The sequence below is a fragment of the Stegostoma tigrinum genome, chromosome 4, assembly GCF_030684315.1.
Source record: "Stegostoma tigrinum isolate sSteTig4 chromosome 4, sSteTig4.hap1, whole genome shotgun sequence".
NCBI classification, from domain to species: Eukaryota; Metazoa; Chordata; class Chondrichthyes; order Orectolobiformes; family Stegostomatidae; genus Stegostoma; species Stegostoma tigrinum.
This window is the reverse complement of record NC_081357.1, coordinates 4,886,660-4,911,224: the sequence shown is the minus strand read 5'-3', so window position 1 is coordinate 4,911,224 and position 24,565 is coordinate 4,886,660. Positions and strand designations below refer to the sequence as shown.

The 24,565-nt window shown below is 44.8% G+C and overlaps 1 protein-coding gene across 2 annotated transcripts in view; it reads left to right on the top strand.

Annotated features, from left to right (window-relative positions):
* lrrc73 (leucine rich repeat containing 73) overlaps positions 1-24,565 on the top strand; it is an 80,215-nt gene that overhangs the window by 46,881 nt on the left and 8,769 nt on the right. For both annotated transcript variants that reach the window (XM_059645121.1, XM_048530572.2), the window contains one exon: positions 14,648-14,748. In XM_059645121.1, the coding sequence (XP_059501104.1) occupies positions 14,648-14,748 (101 nt within the window). The remainder of the gene's footprint in view (positions 1-14,647; positions 14,749-24,565) is intronic.

Sequence of the window (24,565 nt, the reverse complement as noted above, 5' to 3'; positions counted from 1 at the left end):
TCCAAGAAATAAAGTCCTATCCTGGCCAACCTCCCCTTATAACTCAGGCCTCCTAGTCCTGACAACATCCTCGTAATTCTTCTTTGCACACTTTATAGTTTAACTATGTCTTTTCTATAACAGATTGACTAAAACCGTACACAATACTCCAAGTGTGACTTCACCAATGACTTATACAACTGTAACATACTGTCCTAACTCCCATACTCAGTGCCTCCGCCAATGAAGGCCAGCATGCCAAATACCTTCTTCACTACCCTGTCTACTTGTGACACCCATTCAACAAACTATGTTCTTGTACCCCTAGGTCCCTCAGTTCGACAACACTCCTCAGGACCTTGCCATGTACTGTATAAGTCCTACCTTGGTTTGACTTTCTAAAGTGCAACACCTCACACTTATCTGTATTGAACTGCATTTGCTAATCCTCAGCCCAGTTCCCCATCTGATCAAGATCCCTCTGTAATTTTTGATGACCTTCTTCGCTGTCAGCTATACCTCCTAATTTTATATCATCCGCAAACTTACTAACATGTCTTGTACATTCACATCCAGAGCATTCATGTAAATGGAAAATAACAAAGATCCCAGCACTGACCCCTGTGACACGCCATTAGTTGTAAGCCTCCAGTCAAGGTCTGATTAGGGATAGTCAGCATGGATTTGTGCATGGGAAGTCATGTCTGATAATTTTTTTAAGAGTTTTCCAAAGAGGTAACCAAGAGGATTGATAAGGGTAGAGTAGTGGAGTCCAGTCCGAGAAACAATCTTCAACCACCACTGTCTGCTTCCTACCATCGAGCCAGTTTTTAAATCCAGTTAGCTAGATCTCCTTAGATCCTATGTGACCTATCCTTCATGACTAGCCTGCCATGCAAGACCTTGTCAAAGGCCTTACTAAGGTCCTTATAGACAACATCCACTACTCTACCTTTATCTATCCTCTTGGTTACCGCTTTGGAAAACTCTTAAAAAATTTATCAGACATGACTTCCCATGCACAAATCCATGCTGACTATCCCTAATCAGACCTTGACTATCCAAATGTTGGTTGATCCTGTCCCTCAGTATTCGCTCCAATAACTTGCCTGCTGCTGATGTCAGGCTCGCTGGCCTGTAGTTCCCTGCCTTGTCTTTGCTACCTTTCTTAAACAATGGAACAACATTAGCCACCCTCAGTCTTCCAGAACTTCACCAGTGGCTAAAGATGAAGCAAAAATCTCTGCAAGGGTCTGCAATTTCTTCCCTAGCCTCCCACAATGTCCTACAATGAAATTGATCAGGCCCAGGGGATTTATACACCTCAGTGCAATCTAAGGCTGCACACACCTCCTCTCTGGTAATATGTATGCACTCCAAAACATTCCGATGTGCTTCCCTTTATTTCCTTAGCATCCCTGATTTCTCTCTTCAGTAAACATTAAGATTGATTGTCAAACATTAAGATTGACAAGTCGCCAGGCCCGGACCAGATTTGTCCTCGGCTGCTTTGGGAAGCGAGAAATGCAATTGCTTCACCACTTGCGAAGATCTTTGCATCCTCGCTCTCCACTGGAGTCGTACCTGAGAACTGGAGAGAGGCAAATGTAATTCCTCTCTTCAAGAAAGGAAATAGGGAAATCCCCGGCAATTACAGACCAGTAAGTCTCATGTCTGTCGTCTGCAAGGTGTTAGAAAGGATTCTGAGGGATAGGATTTATGAGCATCTGGAAGAGCATGGCTTGATCAAATACAGTCAATACGGCTTTGTGAGGGGTAGGTCATGCCTCACAAACCTTATTGAGTTTTTTGAAGATGTGACTAGAAAAGTTGATGAGGGTCGAGCTGTGGATGTGGTGTATATGGACTTCAGTAAGGCATTTGATAAGGTTCCCCATGGTAGACTCATTCAGAAGGTCAGGAGGAATGGGATACAAGGGAACTTAGCTGCTTGGATACAGAATTGGCTGGCCAACGGAAGACAGCGAGTGGTAGTAGAAGGAAAATATTCTTCCTGGAAGTCAGTGGTGAGTGGGGTTCCACAGGGCTCTGTCCTTGGGCCTCTACTGTTTGTAATTTTTATTAATGATTTGGATGAGGGGATTGAAGGATGGGTCAGCAAGTTTGCAGACGATACAAAGCTTGGAGGTGTTGTTGACAGTATAGAGGGCTGTTGTAGGCTGCAGCGGGACATTGACAGGATGCAGAGATGGGCTGAGAGGTGGCAGATGGAGTTCAACCTGGATAAATGCGAGGTGATGCATTTTGGAAGGTCGAATTTGAAAGCTGAGTACAGGATTAAGGATAGAATTCTTGGCAGTGTGGAGGAACAGAGGGATCTTGGTGTGCAGATACATAGATCCCTTAAAATGGCCACCCAAGTAGACAGGGTTGTTAAGAAAGCATATGGTGTTTTGGCTTTCATTAACAGGGGGATAGAGTTTAAGAGTCGTGAGATCTTGTTGCAGCTCTATAAAACTTTGGTTAGACCGCACTTGGAATACTGCGTCCAGTTCTGGGCGCCCTATTATAGGAAAGATGTGGATACTTTGGAGAGGGTTCAGAGGAGATTTACCAGGATGCTGCCTGGACTGGAGGGTTTATCTTATGAAGGGAGGTTGACTGAACTCGGTCTCATTTCATTGAAGAAAAGGAGGAGGAGAGGGGACCTAATTGAGTTTTACAAGATAATGAGAGGCATAGATAGAGTTGATAGCCAGACACTATTTCCCAGGGCAGAAAACGCTAACACGAGGGGCCATAGTTTTAAGCTGGTTGGAGGAAAGTATAGAGGGGATGTCAGAGGTGGGTTCTTTACACAGAGAGTTGTGAGAGCATGGAATGTGTTGCCAGCAGCAGTTGTGGAAGCAAGGTCATTGGGGTCATTTAAGAGACTGCTGGACATGCATATGGTCACAGAAATTTGAGGATGCATACATGAGGATCAATGGTCGGCACAACATTGTGGGCTGAAGGGCCTGTTCTGTGCTGTACTGTTCTATGTTCTATGTTCTGAACACTGAGGAGAAATATTCATCAAAAATCTATCCCCTTTCCTGTGGCTGTGCACATAAGACGGCCATTCTGATCTTTAAGGGGACCTATTCTCTCCCTAGCCAACCTTTTACTCTTAATATAGCTATAGAACCTCTTGAGATTATCTTTAACCTTTTCTACCAGAACCATCTCGTACCCTCTTTTTGATCCTGTGATTTCCCTCGTAAGTGCGCTCTCGCATTTTTTTATAGTCATCTAGGGATTCACTTGAGCCTGATAGCTGAAACCCAATATGTGCTGCCTTCATTTTCCTGACAAGAACTTCAATAGCCCTCATCAGCTAGGGATCCCTAAACCTGCTAGCTTTTGCTTTCACCGTAATAGGGACATACTGTAGCTATGTTGATATCACACTTTTAAAAGCTGTCATTAGTCAGTCGTTCATATTCCTTCAAACTGACTCACCTAATCAACCGTTGCTAGATCCTGCCTAATGGCCCCAAAATTGGCCCTGCTCCAGCTTAGCATCTTAACCTGTAGACCTGTCCTTTCTTTTTTCATAATTATGTTAAAACTAAGAAAGTTATGGTCACAGGACCCAAAGTGCTCTCTAACAGACATTTCAGTCACTCACTTACTTGACCTTGTTTCCTAAGAGAAAGCCCAGTGTTGCGCCCTCTTGAGTAGGGCCCTCTCTCTATTGATTTAGGAAATTTTCTTGCACACATTTGACAAATTCCACCCTGTCCAGGCTTCTTATACTCTTGGTGGCCCTGTCAATACAAAGGAAATTAAAATCTCCAACTAATGCCATGTTATTCCTACAGGTATCTACAATCTCTCTACACATCTGCTCCTCTTGTACCTGCTGCCTATTTAGGGGTCTATAATACATTCAGAACAGAGAGACCATCCCCTTCTTGTTTCTAAGTTCTAACCATAATGTATCATTTGATGACTCCAAAGAATATCCTCTCTAATCACTGTTAAGTCCTCCCTTATCAAAAGGGTAACACCCCTCCATGCTTACTTGTACTTATGTCACACGTGTAGCTTCTGTATCCTGGAACATTCAGCTGCCAGCCCTGTCCCTCTGACAGCCATGTTTCTGCTGTGGCTGTAATATCCCAGACCCCAGAGCCAGTCCATGCTCTGAGCTCACCTGCCTTACCAGTCAGGCCTTGTGCATTGAAATAAATACATTTTAAACCCCTCTTTTCACTCCCTTCACTGTGCCCCTGGCTATCTTGAATAGTAAACTTGCTCTCACAGAACATAGAACATTACAGTGCAGAACAGGCCCTGCGGCCCTCGATGTTGCGCCAACCTGTGAACTAATCTAAGCCCATTCCCATGCACTATCCCATCATCATCCATATGCTTATCCAAGGACTGTTTAAATGCCCTTAATGTGGCTGAGTTAACTACATTGGCAGGCAGGGTGTTCCGCGCCCTTACCACTCTGACATCTGTCTTAAATCTATCATCCCTCAATTTGTAGCTTTGCCCCCTGGTACAAGCTGACATCATCATCCTCGGAAAAAGACTCTCACTCTCCACCCTATCTAATCCTCTGATCATCTTGTATGTCTCTATTAAATCCCCTCATAGCCTTCTTCTCTCCAATGAGAACAGACCCAAGTCCCTCAGCCTTTCTTCAAAAGGCCTTCGCTGCAGTCCAGGCAACAGTCCAGGTAAATCTCCTCTGCACCTTTTCCAATGCTTCCACATCCTTCCTGTAATGGGGCAACCAGAACTGCACACAATATTCCAAGTGAGGCTGCACTAGCGTTTTGTACAGCATGACATCACGGCTCCGGAACTCAATCCCTCTACCAATAAAACCTAACACACCGTAAGCCTTCTTAACAGCACTATCAACCTGGGTGGCAACTTTCAGGGATCTATGTACATGGACACCAAGATCCCTCAGCACATCCACACTACCAAGAACCTTACCATTGACCCAGTATTCTGCCTTCCTATTATTCTTCCCAAAGTGAATCACCTCACATTTATCCGCATTGAACTCCATTTACCACCTTTCAGCCCAATTCTGCAGTTTACCCAAGTCTCGCTGCAACCTGCAACATTCTTCCACACTGTCCATCACTTCACCGACTTTAGTGTCATCTGCAAACTCACCAGCCCATTCATCTATGCCTGCATCCAAGTCATTTATAAAAATGACAAACAGCTGTGGTCCCAAAACAGATCCTTATGGCACACCACTAGTAACCGGACTCCAGGCTGAATATTTTCCATCAACCACCATTCATTGCTTTCTTACAGAAAGCCACTTTCTAATCGAAACTGCTAAATCTCCCTCAATCCCATGCCTCCGTATTTTCTCCAGTAGCCTACCATGTGGAACCTTATCAAAGGCTTTACTGAAGTCCATGTACACCACGTCAACTGCCCTACCTTCATCCACGTGCTTGGTCACTTTGTCAAAAAACTCAATGAGGTTTCTGAAACACGACCTGCCCTTGACGAATCCATGTTGGCTATCTCCAGTCAAATTGTTGCTTGCTAGATGATTACAAATCCTATCTCTTATAATCCTTTCCAAAACTTTTCCTACAACAGATGTAAGGCTCACAGGTCTGTAATTACCTGGGTCATCCCTACTGCCATACTTGAACAAGGGCACAACATTTGCAATCCTCCAGTCCTCTGGTACTAAACCTGTAGACAATGAGGACTCAAAGATCAAGGCCAAAGGCTCCACCACCTCCTCCCTAGCTTACTAGAGAATCCTCGGAAAAATCCCATCCAGCTCAGGGAATTTATCTATTTCACACCTTCTAGAATTGATAACACTTCCTCCTTACTAACCTCAATCCTTTCAATTCCAGTTGCCTGTAACTCAGTCTTCTCCTCTACAATATTCTCCTTTTCCTGAGTGAAAGGAGATGAGAAATATTCGTTTAGTACTTCTCCAATCTCCACAAGGTCCACACACAACTTCCCACTTCTGTCTTTGACTGGCCCTATTCCTACCCTAGCCATCCTCTTCCTCATATACCTATAGAAAGCTTTAGGGTTCTCCTTTATTCTACCTGCTGTCTGCTCATGTCCCCTCCTTGGTCTTCTTAACTGTCTCTTTAAATCCTTCCTAACTAATCTGTAACTCTCCAATGCCTCATCTGAACCATCTTGTCTCATTGTCACATAAGCCTCCCTCTTCCTCTCGATGGCTAATGTATTTTCTCCTGACTTGTCTATGGCTTGTCCCTTATTCAGAGTCCTCCCCCCACCCCTGACAAACTAGCTTAAACTCTCCCAGGTAGCACTAGCAAATATTGGACCCTCTCTTGTTCAAGTGCAACCCATCCCTCCTGTATAGTTCACCTCTACCCCAGTAGAGATCCCAATGATCCAAGAACTGAACACCTTGCCCCCTACACCAGCTCCTCAGCCATACGTTTATCTGGCCTATCTTTCTATTTCAGTCCTCACTGGTGCGTGGCACTGGGAGTAATCCAGACGTCACTACCCTTGAGGTCCTGCTTTTTAACTTCTTGCCTAACTCCCTATATTCATTTCGCAGGACCCCATCTACTTGTCTACCTATGTCATTTGTACCAATGTGCACAATAACTTCTGGATATTCATCCTCCCCGTTCAGAATGTTCTGCACCCACTCAGAAACATTCTTGACCTGGGGACCCAGGAGGCAACACACCACCCTGGTGTCTCTTTTGCAGCTACATAATCTCCTGTCTGTCCCCCTCACAACTGAGTCTCCTATCAGTATTGCTCTGTCTGACTGCACCCTTTCGGCACTGGCACTGACACTGGCACTGGCACTGGCACTGTCAAAAGTAGTATCCCTGTCATTGACTGGAACAGCCACAGGGAAATCCTACACTATCTGCCTTGACACCAGGTTCTGTTTGACTTGTTGTACTGTCGTGATGACTACAGTAAGTTTCCCAGAATTTCACTGTAATGACTCTTAGCCACCCTCTGATTCGTTGCCCTTCTTGCTGTCTCACGGAGGATATCCTGCGGAGATATCCTGTATAGATCTCCTCCCATTCTTGTAAACTCCAGAGAGCATAAACCTAAGTTACTCAGTCTCTCATCATAAGACAATCCCCTCATCTTTGGGATCAGTCTAGTCAACCACCTCTAAACTGCCTCCAATGCAACTATATATTGCATCAAGTAAGGGTACCAAAATGGTGTGCAGTACTCCAATGCAGACTCACTAATATTGTATAGTTACAACAACACTTCTCTACTTCTATACTCTATTCCTTTAGCAATAAATGCCAAAATCCCATTTGCCTTCTTTATTACCTACTGTTGCTGCATACTAGTTTTCTGTGATTCACACACAAGGACGCCCAGATCCATCTGCACTGAAGCACTCTGAAGTTTCTCTCCATTTCGACAATAAGTTGCTTTTCTATTTCTCTGACCGAAAAGAGAAACCTCACACTTACCCATGTTAAACTACATCTGTCAGATTTAGGCCCATTAGCCTAACCTATCCAAAACTATTTGTAAATTTCTTATTTCTTCATAGCAACACTCTTGCGCACATATTTTAGTCTCATCTGCAAAATTGGCTATATTACTTTCTATCTTTGTACCCAGGCCATTAATATAGATTGGAAATTTTTGGGGCTTGAAGACCAAACCCTGTGGCACCCCAGGAGTTACATCTTTGGAACTTGACTAGTTACAAACTGAAAAAGACCCATTTATCCTGACTCTCGAATATCTGTTGGTCAGCCAATACTTTATCCAAGTGAATAAGTTATCCCTAACTCCATGCGATCTTACCTTGTATATTAACCTTTTGTGTGGCACCTTATCAAATGCCTTCTGTAGTGATTGTAACAAGGTCAACCAGTTGATCTTCATAGAACATGAGATCCCTAATTGGGGCTGTTAGTCTGGTCCATTCAGGAAGCCCTGGCTGACAGATAAAAAGCGGAGTGTCAGAAACACTGACACTCTGGTAGCTGACTCTGGATGAGACCATACTAAAGCCAAGGACCGTCATGCATAGATAAAGGGTGACTTAATGACAGATACCAGTTTTTATGGAGTTATTTCAGCAGCAGCAGGAAATAAGCACAATGTTGAAGAAACTGGTTCATATCAGTCATTGAGTTTGGGTAAATATTTCTGGCATCATGCCATTATTTGGGAAGCTTGACTTATTTGATCCTGCCATCGAGGACTGGGCCCAGTATGTGGAAAGAATGCGTTATTTTTTCTGGGCATACAAGCCCTGCAAGGGGAAGAGATGGAGCCTTCAGGGAAAGTGCAAGCGTGGAACACTGCAGGCCCATTGTTAAACAAGGACTATAATTTTGACCTTAACTTTATTTCTTTATTTACAACCTTATATTGACAAGAACTGTAATGTTGTACTTTTAACTTATTTCTTTATTTTTCTATTTGTACCTAGGTACCTTGTACCAAAGATGGCGCCGGGAGTGGCGACTTTGTACATTTTTCCATGTCTACTGTATCACTGTACTTGAATACACATGACAATAAACCTAATTCCTAATTTCATTATGGCAGATGGAAAGCAATGAGTACATCTCCTGAAAGGCTGTGGAGCTGCAGCTTTTTTTGTCATTAGGAGCCAAACTTGTCTGAGGCACCAGATAAGGAAACATTTCAAGAATTGACGGACATAGTTAAGAAATATCATGATCCCAGGCCCCCTCTAATTCTGAGACATGATCATTTTTACCTAGCAATTTGAGAACCAGGGGAATTCATATTGGGATTTTTGACCAGGTTAAGATAACGGGCAGAAGCCCGTGACTCTAGATTAACTCTTAATGAGATGCTTAGAGACTGTCTTGCAGTTGGAATTAATTATGTAACTATGCAAAAATGCTTACAGTCCCTATACACCTGTATTCTTCATGCAGATGGCCTCAAGGCCCTCCACTTCTTCCTGTCCCACAGGCCCGACCAGTCCCCCTTCACCGACACCATCATCCGCCCAGCTGAACTCGTCCTCACCCTCAACAACTTCTCTTTCGATTCCTCCCACTTCCTACAGACAAAGGGGGTGGCCATGATTACCCACATGAACCCAAGCTATGCCCCCCTCTTTGTAGGTTACGTGGAACAGTCCCTCTTCCGCATCTACACTGGCCGCAAGCCCCACCTCTTCCTCCGTTACATTGATGACTGTATCGGCGCCGCCTCTTGCTCCCCAGAGGAGCTCGAACAGTTCATCCACTTCACCAACACCTTCCACCCCAACCTCAAGTTCACCTGGGCCATCTCCAACACATTCCTCACCTTCCTGGACCTCTCAGTCTTCATCTCAGGTAACCAGCTAGAAACTGATGTCCATTTCAAGCCCACCGACTCCCACAGCTACCTAGAATACATCTCCTCCCACTCACCCTCCTGCAAAAATTCCATCCCCTGTTCCCAATTCCTCCACCTCCGCCGCATCTGCTCCCAGGATGAGGCATTCCACTCCCACACATCCCAGATGTCCACGTTCTTCAAGGACCGCAACATTCCCCCGCGGTGGTCGAGAACGCCCTTGACCGCGTCTCCCGTATTTCCCACAACACATCCTTCACGCCCCGCCCCCGCCACAACCGCCCAAAGAGGATCCCCCTCATTCTCACATACCACCCCACCAACCTCCGGATACAACGCATCATCCTCTGACACTTCCGCCATCTACAATCTGACCCCACCACCCAAAACATTTTTCCATCCCCACCCTTATCTGCATTCCAGAGAGACCACTCTCTCTGTGACTCCCTTGTCTGCTCCACACTCCCCTCCAACCCCACCACACCCGGCACCTTCCCCTGCAACCGCAGGAAATTAGGCCCATTAGCCTAACCTATCCAAAACTATTTGTAAATTTCTTATTTCTTCATTGCAACACTCTTGCGCACATATTTTAGTCTCATCTGCAAAGCCTCATCTTGCCCCCACACCTCCTCCCTCACCCCCATCCCAGGCCCCAAGATGACTTTCCATGTTAAGCAGATGTTCACCTGCATATCTGCCAATGTGGTATACTGTATCCACTGCACCCAGTGTGGCTTCCTCTACATTGGGGAAACCAAGCGGAGACTTGGGGACCGCCTTGCAGAACATCTCCGCTCGATTCGCAACAAACAACTGCACCTCCCAGTCACAAACCATTTTAACTCCCCCTCCCATTCCTCAGACGACATGTCCATCATGGGCCTCCTGCAGACCCACAATGATGGCACCCGAAGGTTGCAGGAACAGCAACTCATATTCCGCTTGGGAACCCTGCAGCCCAATGGTATCAATGTGGACTTCACAAGCTTCAAAATCTCCCCTTCCCCCACTGCATCCCAAAACCAGCCTAGCTCGTCCCCTCCCCCCACTGCATCCCAAAACCAGCCCAGCCTGTCCCCGCCTCCCCGACCTGTTCTCCCTCTCACCTATCCCTTCCTCCCACCTCAAGCTGCACCTCTATTTCCTACCTACTAACCTCATCCCACCTCCTTGACCTGTCCGTCTTCCCGGGACTGACCCATTCCCTCCCTACCTCCCCACCTATACTCTCCTCTCCAGCTATCTTCTTTTCGCTCCATCTTCGGTCCGCCTCCCCCTCTCTCCCTATTTATTCCAGAACCCTCACCCCATCCCCCTCTCTGATGAAGGGTCTAGGCCCGAAACGTCAGCTTTTGTGCTCCTGAGATGCTGCTAGGCCTGCTGTGTTCATCCAGCTTCACACTTTGTTACCTTGGATTCTCCAGCATCTGTAGTTCCCATTATCCCTGCTTACAGATCAAGCCCAATTGGTTTGACATTGGAAAACACGACGAGTGGAGCTTATGAGTTGCTGCCGGATCCTGATAAGAGGGCCTCTGGGTCTGCCCACAGCAAAACCCCAAAACAAAGCCAAGTCACAGCCAAACATTTAAATTATCTTCAAGACCCTGACCAACAAGCTCATGTAGTTGCTGCTAGTATGTGGATTTGAGACAGCAAAAGAGTCCTACTAGACTTAAATTGCATTAGAAAATTCAGAGGCTGGTATCCAGGAGGATATGCAGGAACGTTCATACCCTGGAAAGTCCACCTCCATCTGGTTTGGAACAGTTAAGTTGCTTAACAACATCAAAATCAGAACCAATCAAGACAAAAGTCTTATTAAATGGTCATCCAGTTCTTATGGAGGTCAATACCAGTGTTGCCTTATCAATGATTGCAGAACCAGTTAACAAAATTCTCTCTGGATACCAACCCTTAAGTTTGGGCAAGAGCCCACCTAGACTGAGAACCTATACTCGGGAACCTTTACAGATTAAGGATACAACTTTGCTCCAGTCTCAAATTAAAGGCAGCTATTTCAGTTACCTGTGATCGTAGTAAAAAGCTCAGGCCCAAGCTTGATGGAGCAAAATTGATTGGGAGAGATTCACTGATATTGACTCAATTCAGTTCGAAAATGGCTGCCTGGCTGAAGTCCTACTGAAATCTTCCAGGAAGGTCTAGGACTATCAGAAGAGCCAGGCCATCTTGTATGTTGACACGGAAGTAATTCCACAATTCTGCAAGACCTGCAGGGTGCAATTTTCCTTACAGGCAAAAGTAGAGGCAATAATCAGAAAGCTGGAAATTGAGGGAATCATCAGACTAGGTCAGTTCACCTTTGTGGGGATTTTAAACTAAGTAAGTCATGCTTCGCAGCTGGTAGATACCCAATCCCTCACATTGAGGATTTATAAGCAAAGCTGGCAGAAGGTTTGTCCTTCACAAAGCTGAACATGAGGCATGGTGCATATAATTGTGTTTAGACCAGGGTTCCCAGAAGTATACTACAATTAATGCCCATAAGGGTTTATATCAATATACAAAACTACTGACTGGGGTATTGTCAGCCGTTTCAGTTTTTCAGTGAACGAAAGAGAATATTTTGAAAGCTCTAGCTCAGGTCACCATTTACCTGGATGATGTCCTGAATACAGGTAAAACTAATAAGGATCGCTTAGAGAACTTGGGTATAGTGCTGAAGCATTTTTCCAATGCAGGCCTATGCCTAAGAAGGGAAAAATGTATATTTCAGGACTCACAAATGACTGACCTGGGCTACAGAGTTGACAAGAGTTGGAAGATAAAGTGAGTGGTTAAATGTGCCCCAACTCGCTCATCTGTTGAGGACTGTACAAAACTCTGGTGCGGACGCACTTGAAGTATTGTGTACAGTTCTGGTCACCGCATTATAAGAAGGATGTGGAAGCTTTGGAAAGGGTGCAGAGGAGATTTACTAGGATGTTGCCTGGTATGGAGGGAAGGTCTTATGAGGAAAGGCTGAGGGACTTGAGGCTGTCTTCATTACAGAGAAGAAGGTTGAGAGGTGACTTAATTGAAACATAAAATAATCAGAGGGTTAGATAGGGTGGATAGGGAGAGCCTTTTTCCTAGGATGGTGACGGCGAGCACGAGGGGGCATAGCTTTAAATTGAGGGGTTAAAGATATAGGACAGATGTCACAGGTAGTTTCTTTACTCAGAGAGTAGTAAAGGAATGGAATGCTTTGCCTGCCGGCAGTAGATTCGCCAACTTTAAGTACATTTAAGTCGTCATTGGACAAGCATATGGACGTACATGGAATAGTGTAGGTTAGATGGGCTTGAGATCGGTATGACAGGGCAGCACAACATCGAGGGCCGAAGGGCCTGTACTGTGCTGTAATGTTCTATGTTCTATGGAACTTGCTATGTAAATACAATGGTTACAAGAACAGGTCAGAGGCTTGGAATACAGCAGCAGGTGACTCACTCTTGACTCCTCAAAACCTGTCCATCATTTGCAAGGCACAAGTCAGGAAATGATGGAATACTTCTACTTGTTTGGGTGAGAATAGCTTCAGCAACATTCAACAAGTTTGACACCATCTAGGACAAAGCAGCCCATTTGATGAGCACCACATCCACTGATATTCAGATATTTGTACCATCTACGTGATGCACTGAAGAAATTCTCCAGACCTCCTCAGACAGTACCTCCCAACCCACAACCATTTCCGTCTAGAAGGACAAGGGCAGCAGATAAATGATAACCCCACCAGGTGCAATTTACTTTTCAAGCCACTCTCTATCCTGTCTTGGAAATATATTTCTGTTCCTTAACTGTTGCTGGGTCAAAATCCTGGAATTCCCTTCCCAGTGGCATTGTGGGTTGACCCACAGCACATGCAGTGGTTCATGGAGAGAGCTCAGTACCACCTCCTCGAGGACAACTGGGGATAGGCAATACATGCTGGCCCAGCCAACAATGCCCATGTCCCAGAAGTGAATAAAAAGTACATGTTGAATTCTCCATGATTATTGCTCTGTACCTTTTATACAAGCCAGTAATTCCTGGTTTATACTGTGTCCCACTGCAGACTACTGTTTGGGAACCCCTAGATTACTTAGAATTTCCTTCGCTGTTAATTATTTCTGCCTAGACTGACTTTACATCTTGCTCTCCAGTGCTGATATCATTTCTCTCTACTGTACTGATTTCTTCCTTTACTGGAAAAAGCTGCATGCCTGGAAGCTGCATCATCTGAACAAATTTCTCCCTTCAAGAATTTCTGTAATATACATCCTCACAGAATGGTTCCAGATCAGAAAACAAAGTTCTAGCCCTTTGTATCTGCACTGGCTCTTCAAAGGAGAACTTTTCTTATTGGCTCTTTCTGGCCTTCTCCCATCAGCCTTGAACATTCCTTCTTTTCTGATAATCCAATTCCCTGTTAACTGCCTCAATTGAACCTGCCTCCTCCTCTTGCACTCTTTCGCACTGCATTCAGATCCTAACCACTTGAGACAAGAAAACATTTTCCTCATGCCACTATTGATTCTTTTGTTCATTACCTTAAATCTATGCTTTCGCCCTCTTGATTCTTTTACTAGTGAGAAAAGCTCCTTCCCCTATACTCATTCTAGTTCCTCATGGTGTTGAATGCCTCTACCACCTCTCATCTTGACCTTCTTTACTCCAGAAAAACAGTGCCAAATTTCCTGCCTTATGGAAGTTACTGAAGCCTCTCATTCATGGATTTTCATGAATCCTTTCTGTACCTTTTTTAATACCTTAACATCCTTCCTCATCAGTGGTTCTTAAAAACTGTCACAGTCCTGCAGTTAAGGCTAAACTATTTATATATTCTATTTATGTTTATCATAATGTTCTTGCTTTGGTACTCTGGGCCTCTGTTAACAAAACATAGAATGCTAACCGACCATAAGACCATAAAAATTTGGAGCACATGTAGGCCATTCAGCCCACCAAGTCTGATCTACCAAATAATGAAATCATGGCTGATTTGATCATCCTTAATCTCTACTTTAAACCCAAGTGTATGTCCTAATCGTTGATTGCACATTCTGTACTTCTTTAATGGAAAGTGAAAAATTTGATGAATTTAATTTCTTTATTTGTCTGTAAGAATGTGTCAACGTGCTTGACTGCTCATCTGCTTGATGACATCACTAATGCTGAACACCTGAAAAAATCCCTTACAATTGTCAAATTCAAACTGTGTCACAGACTTTGCTTGGTCTTTGTGGGCAGCTTTCTGTGAAGTCATTGGTGAGTGTATCGCATCATTACTGACTGCAAAATCCAATCAATGATATTTCTTCCCTTGATTCCCTGGTTCTAGCCTGTGCTTACTCTTCTGCAGGTGACCACATTGCAGGGATGTTAGCAGTTGCTGTGGCTTCTAGTCGGACTCTAGAAGTGGTGGACCTGGAGGGGACAGGCCTTACGAATCAGTCAGCTCAGGTATGCAGGCACTTGTGTTCATTCAGTAATTCTATGCAAGATATAAATGAGCTGTTTATTCAACCTTGCCTCTTCCCAATGCATAGGAAGAATATTAAGCACCGACAAATTAGAATTACACCTTTTAAAGCCCTTTACTCCGTAGAAACATGGGTAACTCCTGGAACTTCGCACCAGCTGGGTGTTGCCAAATAATGCTAATGGTGACACAGATGTACCTTCATTACTTATCCACTCAGAGTTTTCGTGACATAGATAAATATTCTAAGCACTGAATTATACAGTTCATTCAATATTTTTGGGTCATGCCTGGACACTTTCTGTTTTAATTCAGCCTCTAAATAAGTTGTCATGAATATTTTGCTGATAGTTCTATATATTTTTGCCGCAACAATTGGATTTCCTAAGAGAGTTTCCATATCCATGTAAAGGTGTACCACAGGAATATCAGGAGGTAGATTATGTGCACATAGTAAGCAGATTCAATGTGAGGACACTGTGCCAAAGTGTGACGTAGATTGAATTTGAAGCTTGGAATTAGATTCCAGTAAGTTGCCAATATCTGTAGAAAGTGTAAGTTCCATTCCAGAGTTAATGGTTAACTTAGAGAAAGCAATGAAAGTTTGAAGAGAGGAGAGTGAATCTGTGGGTTCAGTGGATTAAAACCAATTCCAATTGCAATTGGACTGAAATTGGTGAGCATTTCCCTTCTCTCATCTAAACTAGACAATCTTAAAGGAATAACATTAACTGAAATATACAAACAAGTATGGCTGCAGGTATTAATTAAATTTCAATTCAGAAAGAATAAGGATGACAGAGCAGATGATGGGTTGCAGTTATGGAAACTATGCAGTTGATGAATGACAGTTTGATCCACAACTACTGTCTCTAAGTATCTTCAGATTAAGATCTTCGCTAAAAGCGAATAAACGGATGTCCCAACTTAAGGCACCGTGGTGTATCAGGGTGGGGACATTTACCTGGACACATTGCTCCTAAAGGAGCCGCACACTTTAGGCTTGGATTTTTTTATTTAGTTTGAAGAGGAGAAAGCTTACCCTTCAAATTGTCCAAAAATTTGAGGTTCTTGCAGTTAGAATTGATAAAAATAGGGCTGTAGAGTAGATGAGCAAATTGGCCATGGCCATTAGGAATTGAGTTCTAGGATTTTGATCCAGGAACACTGAAGGGATGGTAATAAATTTCCAGGTCAGGGTGGTAAGTGGCTTGGAGGGGAACTTGCAGGTAGAGGTATTCCCGTGTATTTGCTGCCCGTGTACTTTTAAGCAATAGTGATCACATGGTTGGAAGTTGCAGTTAAAGGCACCTTATAGACGTAGACTTTATTGCCACTGTGCTAGGTGCAAGGGATGAATGGTGAAGATGGTGGATCGGGTTCCATTAAACAGGACTCATTTGTTTTGGATGGTGTCATGCTTCCTGTGTGTTATTAGAGCTGCATTCCTCCAGGCAAGTGGGGCATATTCCCAGGAAAGAGAGGAGACTATGAGATGACAGGAAATGCATTACTTGCTGCAGGAGTCCTAGCCTCTAACCTGCTGTTGTACCCAAAGTATTTATAAGGCTTGTTTAGTTCAGTTTCTGGTTAATAGTCAGCCCCATGGTATTGATAGTGTGGGAATTCAGTGATGGTAATGCCGCTGAAGGTCAAGGAATGGTGGATGGATTGCCTCTAATTGGAGATTGACATTACCTGGCACTTGCCATATTCAACTGGATATTGTCCAGGTCTTGCTGCATAGACATAGATTTGATTGCATCTAAGACATCACGAATAGTACTGAATATTGTGCAATCATCGGCAAACCTTCCCACTTCGTTCCTTATAATGTTCATTACAGAAGCAGCTGAAGAGAGTTGGGCCAAGGTAAGGTTTTGTTTCCCCAGATTCTCATTCCAGTTTTTCTCAGGCTCCTCGATACTTTGTTCAGTCAAATGCCATATTGATGTCAGGGACAGTCACTCCTACCTCATCTCTGCCCTCACCTGACAAAGGGACAGCGCTCCAAAAGCTTATGATTTCAAATAACCCTGTTGGACTATAACCTGGTATCTTGTGACTTCTGACTTTGTTCACCCCAGTCCAACAATGGTACCTTCACATCATTGCTCACCTCTGCAATCCAACAGGGAGGGCAATCGCACAAAGGTAATACCAGAACTCTAGGCCTACCATAGCAGATGGTGAAATTTAAATTCACTAAAGTCAGGAATTAAAAGGTAGTTTCATATTACAACGTAACCATTTAATTTTTTATTAAAGAACTAGTTCATTCATGTCCTACTCTTATTAGCCAATCTGCACTACATGCAATTAGATGTATGGTTAGCTCTTAACTGCTATCTGATTTGGCAGGGCGTGGAAATAAATGCTAGTCATACCAGTGATGCCTACATTTTAAAAAATGGCCCGGTATCATCATTTGGGGCACTTTTCAGTCTCATAATTTTCTTTCATGGAACACAATTCTTTGTTGCAGCAGAGATAATGGGAACTGCAGATGCTGGAGAATTCCAAGATAATAAAATGTGAGGCTGGATGAACACAGCAGGCCAAGCAGCATCTCAGGAGCACAAAAGCTGACGTTTCGGGCCTAGACCCTTCATCAGAGAGGGTTGATGAAGGGTCTAGGCCCGAAACGTCAGCTTTTGTGCTCCTGAGATGCTGCTTGGCCTGCTGTGTTCATCCAGCCTCACATTTTATTATCTTTGTTGCAGCAGATGTTTGCTTTATTTCGGTGTCCTGGATTTCTGCACCTATCTGGGTATTTCTAAAAACTGTAAAGTTTTTGAAGCTTTAAGTGTTTTGGACTGCTCCTGGTTCCAGTGTCATCTCACAGTAGTTACCTGGTTGTATGAGTCAATAGTACCTAAAGCTGATCAACAGGTCATACTTGGTTTCAGGAGGTCAACCGCTGGCAGTCTGCAGCTGGGGTAGAGCGCTACCACTACCTGAGTTTTAACAAGAATGATTACTTACCTTTAACCAGATGCCATGTGGTGTAATGGTAGTGTTCTCGCCTGTGGACCAAAAGGTCCAGGATCTAGTGGACGCAGAGATGTGTGCAACAAATTATTGTAAAAATGTAAAAGAGGGAGTTTATTACATGTTAGCAATCAGGTACAAGTTTCTGCAGTAAGGCCATCCTTGTTACTGAGATCAGTAGGTATGATGTGATGCGCATCAGGGAGACGTGGCTGCAAGGGGACCAGGATTGGGAACTGAATATTCAAGAATATACTTCCTATCGAAAAGACAGACAGGTGGGCTGAGGGGGTAGGGTTGCCTTATTAGTAAGAAATGAAATTAAATCAATAGGAAGAAACAAAGTAGGGTCAGATGTTGTAGAACCTGTGTGGGTAGTATTGAGGAACCGCAAAGGTAAAAAAACACAGAATTGAGCAGAAGATTTGAATGGAGCTGTTTTTGTAAGGTGTGTTCAGGAGGGTTTCCTAACGCAGTACGTTGACAGGCCGACGAGGGGAGAGGCCATTCTAGACTTGGTGCTCGGAAACGAGCCGGGGCAGGTATCAGATCTTGTGGTGGGAGAGCATTTTGGTGATAGTGACCATAACTGCCTCACATTCTACATAGCTATGGAGAAGGAGAGGATTAGGCAAAATGGGAGGATATTTAATTGGGGAAGAGGAAACTATGATGCAATTAGACATGAGTTAGAAAGCATGGTCTGGGAGCATTTGTTCCATGGTAAGGGCACTATAGACACGTGGAGACTGTTTAAGGAACAGTTGTTGCGAGTGATGAGTAAATATGTCCCTCTGAGACAGGCAAGAAGGGGTAAGATAAAGGAACCTTGGATGACGAGTGCGGTGGAGCTTCTTGTGAAAAGGAAGAAGGTAGCTTACATAAGGTGGAGGAAGCTAGGGTCAAGTTCAGCTAGAGAGGATTACTCGCAGGCAAGGAAGGAGCTCAAAAATGGTCTGAGGAGAGCCAGGAGGGGGCACGAGAAAGGCTTGGCAGAACGGATTAGGGAAAACACAAAGGCATTTTACACTTATGTGAGGAATAAGAGAATGGTCAAAGAAAGAGTAGGGCCGATCAGGGATAGTATAGGGAACTTGTGTGTGGAGTCTGAGGAGGTAGGGGAAGCCCTAAATGAGTTTTTTGCTTCTGTCTTTACGAAAGAAACCAACTTTGTAGTGAATGAAACCTTTGAAGAGCAGGTGTGCATGCTGGAATGGATAGAGATAGAGGAAGCTGATGTGCTGAAAATTTTGTCAAACATTAAGATTGACAAGTCGCCAGGCCCGGACCAGATTTGTCCTCGGCTGCTTTGGGAAGTGAGAAATGCAATTGCTTCGCCACTTGCGAGGATCTTTGCATCCTCGCTCTCCGCTGGAGACGTACCTGAGGACTGGAGAGAGGCAAATGTAATTCCTCTCTCCAAGAAAGGAAATAGGGAAATCCCCGGCAATTACAGACCAGTAAGTCTCACGTCTGTCGTCTGCAAGGTGTTAGAAAGGATTCTGAGGGATAGGATTTATGAGCATCTGGAAGAGCATGGCTTGATCAAATACAGTCAACATGGCTTTGTGAGGGGCAGGTCATGCCTCACAAACCTTATTGAGTTTTTTGAGGATGTGACTAGAAAAGTTGATGAGGGTCGAGCTGTGGATGTGGTGTATATGGACTTCAGTAAGGCATTTGATAAGGTTCCCCATGGTAGGCTCATTCAGAAGGTCAGGAGGAATGGGATACAGGGGAACTTAGCTGTCTGGATACAGAATTGGCTGGCCAACAGAAGACAGCGAGTGGTAGTAGAAGGAAAATATTCTGCCTGAAAGTCTTTGGTGAGTGGGGTTCCACAGGGCTCTGTCCTTGGGCCTCTACTGTTTGTAATTTTTAATAATGACTTGGATGAGGGGATTGAAGGATGGGTCAGCAAGTTTGCAGACGACACAAAGCTTGGACGTGTCGTTGACAGTATAGAGGGCTGTTGTAGGCTGCAGCGGGACATTGACAGGATGCAGAGATGGGCTGAGAGGTGGCAGATGGAGTTCAACCTGGATAAATGCGGGGTGATGCGCTTTGGAAGGTTGAATTTGAAAGCTGAGTACAGGATTAAGGATAGGAATCTTGGCAGTGTGGAGGAACAGAGGGATCTTGGTGTGCAGATACATAGATCCCTTAAAATGGCCACCCAAGTGGACAGGGTTGTTAAGAAAGCATATGGTGTTTTGGCTTTCATTAACAGGGGGATAGAGTTTAAGAGTCGTGAGATCTTGTTGCAGCTCTATAAAACTTTGGTTAGACCGCACTTGGAATACTGCGTCCAGTTCTGGTCACCCTATTATAGGAAAGATGTGGATGCTTTGGAGAGGGTTCAGAGGAGGTTCACCAGGATGCTGCCTGGACTGGAGGGCTTATCTTATGAAGAGAGGTTGACTGAGCTCGGACGTTTTTCATTGGAGAAAAGGAGGAGAGGGGACCTAATTGAGGTATACAAGATAATGAGAGGCATAGATAGAGTTGATAGCCAGAGACTATTTCCCAGGGCAGAAATGGCTAACACGAGGGGTCATAATTTTAAGCTGTTTGGAGGAAAGTATAGAGGGGATGTCAGAGGCAGGTTCTTTACACAGAGAGTTGTGAGAGCATGGAATGCGTTGCCAGCAGCAGTTGTTGAAGCAAGGTCATTGGGGCCATTTAAGAGACTGCTGGACATGCATATGGTCGCAGAAATTTGAGGGTGCATACATGAGGATCAATGGTCGGCACAACATCGTGGGCTGAAGGGCCTGTTCTGTGCTGTACTCTTCTATGTTCTATGGAATTGTGTCCAGGCCTCCATACAGTAGTCAGGAACTGGGGCACAAGATACACCAGGAGATAGAAAAGGTGTGTAAGAAAGGCAAAGCCACTGTGATCATGTGGGATTTCAATATGCTGGTGCACTGGGAAAATCATGTTGGTAATGGATTGCAAGAAAAGGAGTTTGTGGATTGTCTATGAGATGGCTTTTTTAGAGCAGCTCATAGTGGACCCCACAAGGGAACAGGCAATACTGCATTAGTGAGAAAACAAGGTGTAGAGCTGGGAGAACACAGCAGGCCAAGCAGCATCTTAGGAGCAGGAAAGCTGGTGTTTTGGGCCTAGACCCTTCTTCAGAAAAGGGGTATGGGGAGAGGGTTCTAAAATAAACAGAAAGAGAAGGGGAGGTGTATCGAAGATGGATAGAGGAGATAGGTGCAGAGGAGACAGACAAGCCAAAGAGGCAGGGATGGAGCCAGTAAAGGTGAGTGTAGGTGGGGAGGTAGGGAGGAGATAGGTCAGTCCAGAGAGGACGGACAGGTCAACGGGGTGGGATGAGGTTAGTAGGTAGGAAATGGGGGTGCAGCTTGAGGTGGGAGGAAGGAATAGGTAAGAGGAAGAGCAGGTTAAGGAGGCAGGGACGAGCTGGGCTGGTTTTGGGATCTGGTGGGGGGAGGGGAGATTTGAAGCTTGTGAAATCCACATTGATACCATTAGGCTGTGGGGTTCCCAAGCGGAATATGAGTTGCTGTTTCTGCAACCTTCGGGTGGCGTTGTTATGGCACTGCAGGAGGTCCAGGATGGACAAATCGTCTGAGGAATGGGAGGGGGAGTTAAAATGGTTCGCAACTGAGAGGTGCAGTTGCTTATTGCGAACTGAGCGTAGGTGTTCTGCAAAGCGGTCCGCAAGCCTCTGCTTGGTTTCTCCAATGTAGAGGAGGCCACAATGGGTAAAGAGGATGCAGTATTCCACATTAGCAGATGTGGTGAACATCTGCTTGATGCGGAAAGTCTTTTTGGGGCCTGGGATGGGGGTGAGGGAGGAGGTATGGAGGCAGGTGTCGCACTTCCTGCGGTTGCAGGAAGAGTGCCGGGTGTGGTGGGGCTAGAGGGGAGTGTGGAGCAGACAGGGGAGTCACGGAGAGAGTGGTCCCTCCGGAAAACAGATAAGGGTGGGGGTGGAAAAATGTCTTTGGTGGTGGGGTCAGGTTGTAGATGGCAGAAGTGTTGGAGGATGATGCGTTGGATCCGGAGGTTGGTGGGGTGGTACGTGACGACGAGGAGGATTCTGTTTTGGTTGTTATTGCGGGGACAGGGTGTGAGGGATGAGTTGTGGGATATGCAGGAGACACAGTCGAGGGCGTTCTCGGCCGCTGCGGCAGGGAAGTTGCAGTCCTTGAGAAATGAGGACATCTGAGATGTATGGGAGTGGAATACCTCATCCCGGGAGCAGATGTGGCAGAGGTGAAGGAATTGGGAATTGGAGGCTTTTGCAGGAAGGTGGGTGGGAGAAGGTATATTCTAGGTATCTGAAAGTCGGAGTCGGTGGGCTTGAAATAGATATCGGTGCCTAGGCTCAGCCTGCTGTGTTCATATAGCTCTATACCTTGTTATCTCAGATTCTCCAGCATCTACAGTTCCTATTATCTCTGATACAATTTTAACCCCATGCAAAGCCTCTTCTAAGGTCCTGGATTGACCTGTGTCCTCCCTACCTCCCCACCTACACTCACCTTTACTGGCTCCATCCCCGCCTTTTTGACTTGTCTGTCTCCTCTCTACCTATCTTCTCCTCTATCCACCTTTGATCCACCTGCCCCTATCTCCCTATTTATTTCAGAACCCCCTTTCCCTCCCCCCATTTCTGATGAAGGGTCTGGGCCTGAAACATCAGCTTTCATGCTCCTAAGATGCTGCTTGGCCTGTTGTGTTCATCCAGCTCTACACCTTGCTATCTCAGATTCTCCAACATCTGCAGTTCCTATTATCCCTAATACTGCATTAGTGTTGTGCAATGAATCAGACTTGATAAGGGAGCTTAAGGCGAAGGAACCCTTAGGAGTCAGTGATCGTAAGATGATAGAATTTACTCAACAATTTGAGAGGGAGAAGATGGAATCAGAGGTAACGGTATTACAGCTGAATAAAGGCAACAACAGAGATATGAAGGAGGAGCTAGGCAGAATTGATTGGAAGAGCAGCCTAGTAGGAAAGACTTCAGAACTGCAATGGCAGGAGTTTCTGTGAGTAATTCAGGAGACGCAGCAAAAATACACCCCTCGGAGAAAGAAGGGTGGTACAGGGAGGATGAGGGAACCATGGCTGACTAAGGAAATCAGGGATAGCATAAAAGCAAAAGAGAAAACATATAATGTGTCGAAGGCCAGTGGGAAACCACAGGACTAGGAAGCTTACAAAGATCAATAGAGGACAACAAAAAAAGAAATAAGGAGGGAGAAGATTAAATATGAGGGTAAACTAGCCAGTAATATAAATGAAGACTGGAAGAGTTTCTTTAGATATGTAAAGAACAAAACAGAGTCAAACAAGGACACTGGACTACGTGAAAAATGATGGTGGAGAGATAGTAATGGGGAACAAGGAAATGGCTGAGGAAGACCATAAGACATAGGAGTAAGGCCATTCTGCCCATTGAGTCCACTCTGCCATTTAATCATGGCTGATGGGCATTTCAACTCCACTTTCCTGCACTCTCCCTGTAGCCCTTAATTCCTTGTGAGATCAAGAATTTATCAATCTCCGCCTTGAAGACATTTAACATGCTCGTCTCCACTGCACTCCGTGGCAATGAATTCCACAGGCACACCACTCTCTGGCTGAAGAAATGTCTCCACACTTCCGTTCTAAATTGACGCCCTCTAATTCTAATGTTGTACCCACAGATCCTAGTCTTCTCGCCTAACGGAAACAATTTCCCAGCGTCCACCCCTACATTACCTAGCAATTTCTATTAGATCTCCCCTCAACCTTCTAAACTCTAATGAATACAATCCCAGGATCCTCAGCCGTTCATCATAAGTTAAACCTAGCATTCCAGAGACCATCCGTGTGAATCTCTGCTGGACATGCTCCAGTGCCAGTATGTCCTTCCTGAGGTGTGGGGCCCAAAATTGGACACAGTATTCTAAGTGGGGCCTAACTAGAGCTTTATAAAGTCTCAGAAGCACATCACTGTTTTTATATTCCAACCCTCTTGAGATAAATGACAACATTACATTCGCTTTCTTAATTATGGACTCTACCTGCAAGTTAACTTTTAGAGAATCATGGACCAACACTCCCAAATCCTTTTGCACTTCTGCTTTATGAATTTTCTCACCATTTAGAAAATAGTCCATGCCTGTATTCATTTTTCCAAAGTGCAAGACTTCGCATTTGCTCACATTGAATTTCATCGGCCATTTCCTGGACCACTCTCCTAAACTGTCTAAATCTTTCTGCAGCCTCAGTACTACCTGCCTGTCCACCTACCTTTGTATCATCGGCAAACTTCACCAGAATGCCCCCTGTCCCTTCATCCAGATCATTATATAAAGTGAACAGCTGCGGCTCCAACACTGAATCCTGCGGGACATCACTTGTCACCGGTTTCCATTCTGAAAAAGAGCCTTTTATCCCAACTCTCTGCCTTCTGTCAGACAGCGAATCCCCAATCCAAGCCAGTAGCTCACCTCGAACACCATGGGCCCTCACCTTGCTGAGCAGCCTCCCATGAGACACCTTATCAAAAGCCTTTTGGAAGTCTAACTAGATAACAACCACTGAGTTTCCCTGGTCTAATTTACTTGTTACCTCTTCAAAGAATTCTAGCAGGTTTGTCAGGCACGACCTCCCCTTACTAAATCCATGCTGATTGTTCTAATCTGACCCTGCACTTCCAGGAATTTAGAAATCTCATCCTTAGCAATGGATTCTAGAATTTTACCAACAACCGAGGTTAGGCTAATCGGCCTATGATTTTCCATCTTTTGCCTTGATCCTTTCTTAAACAAGGGGGTT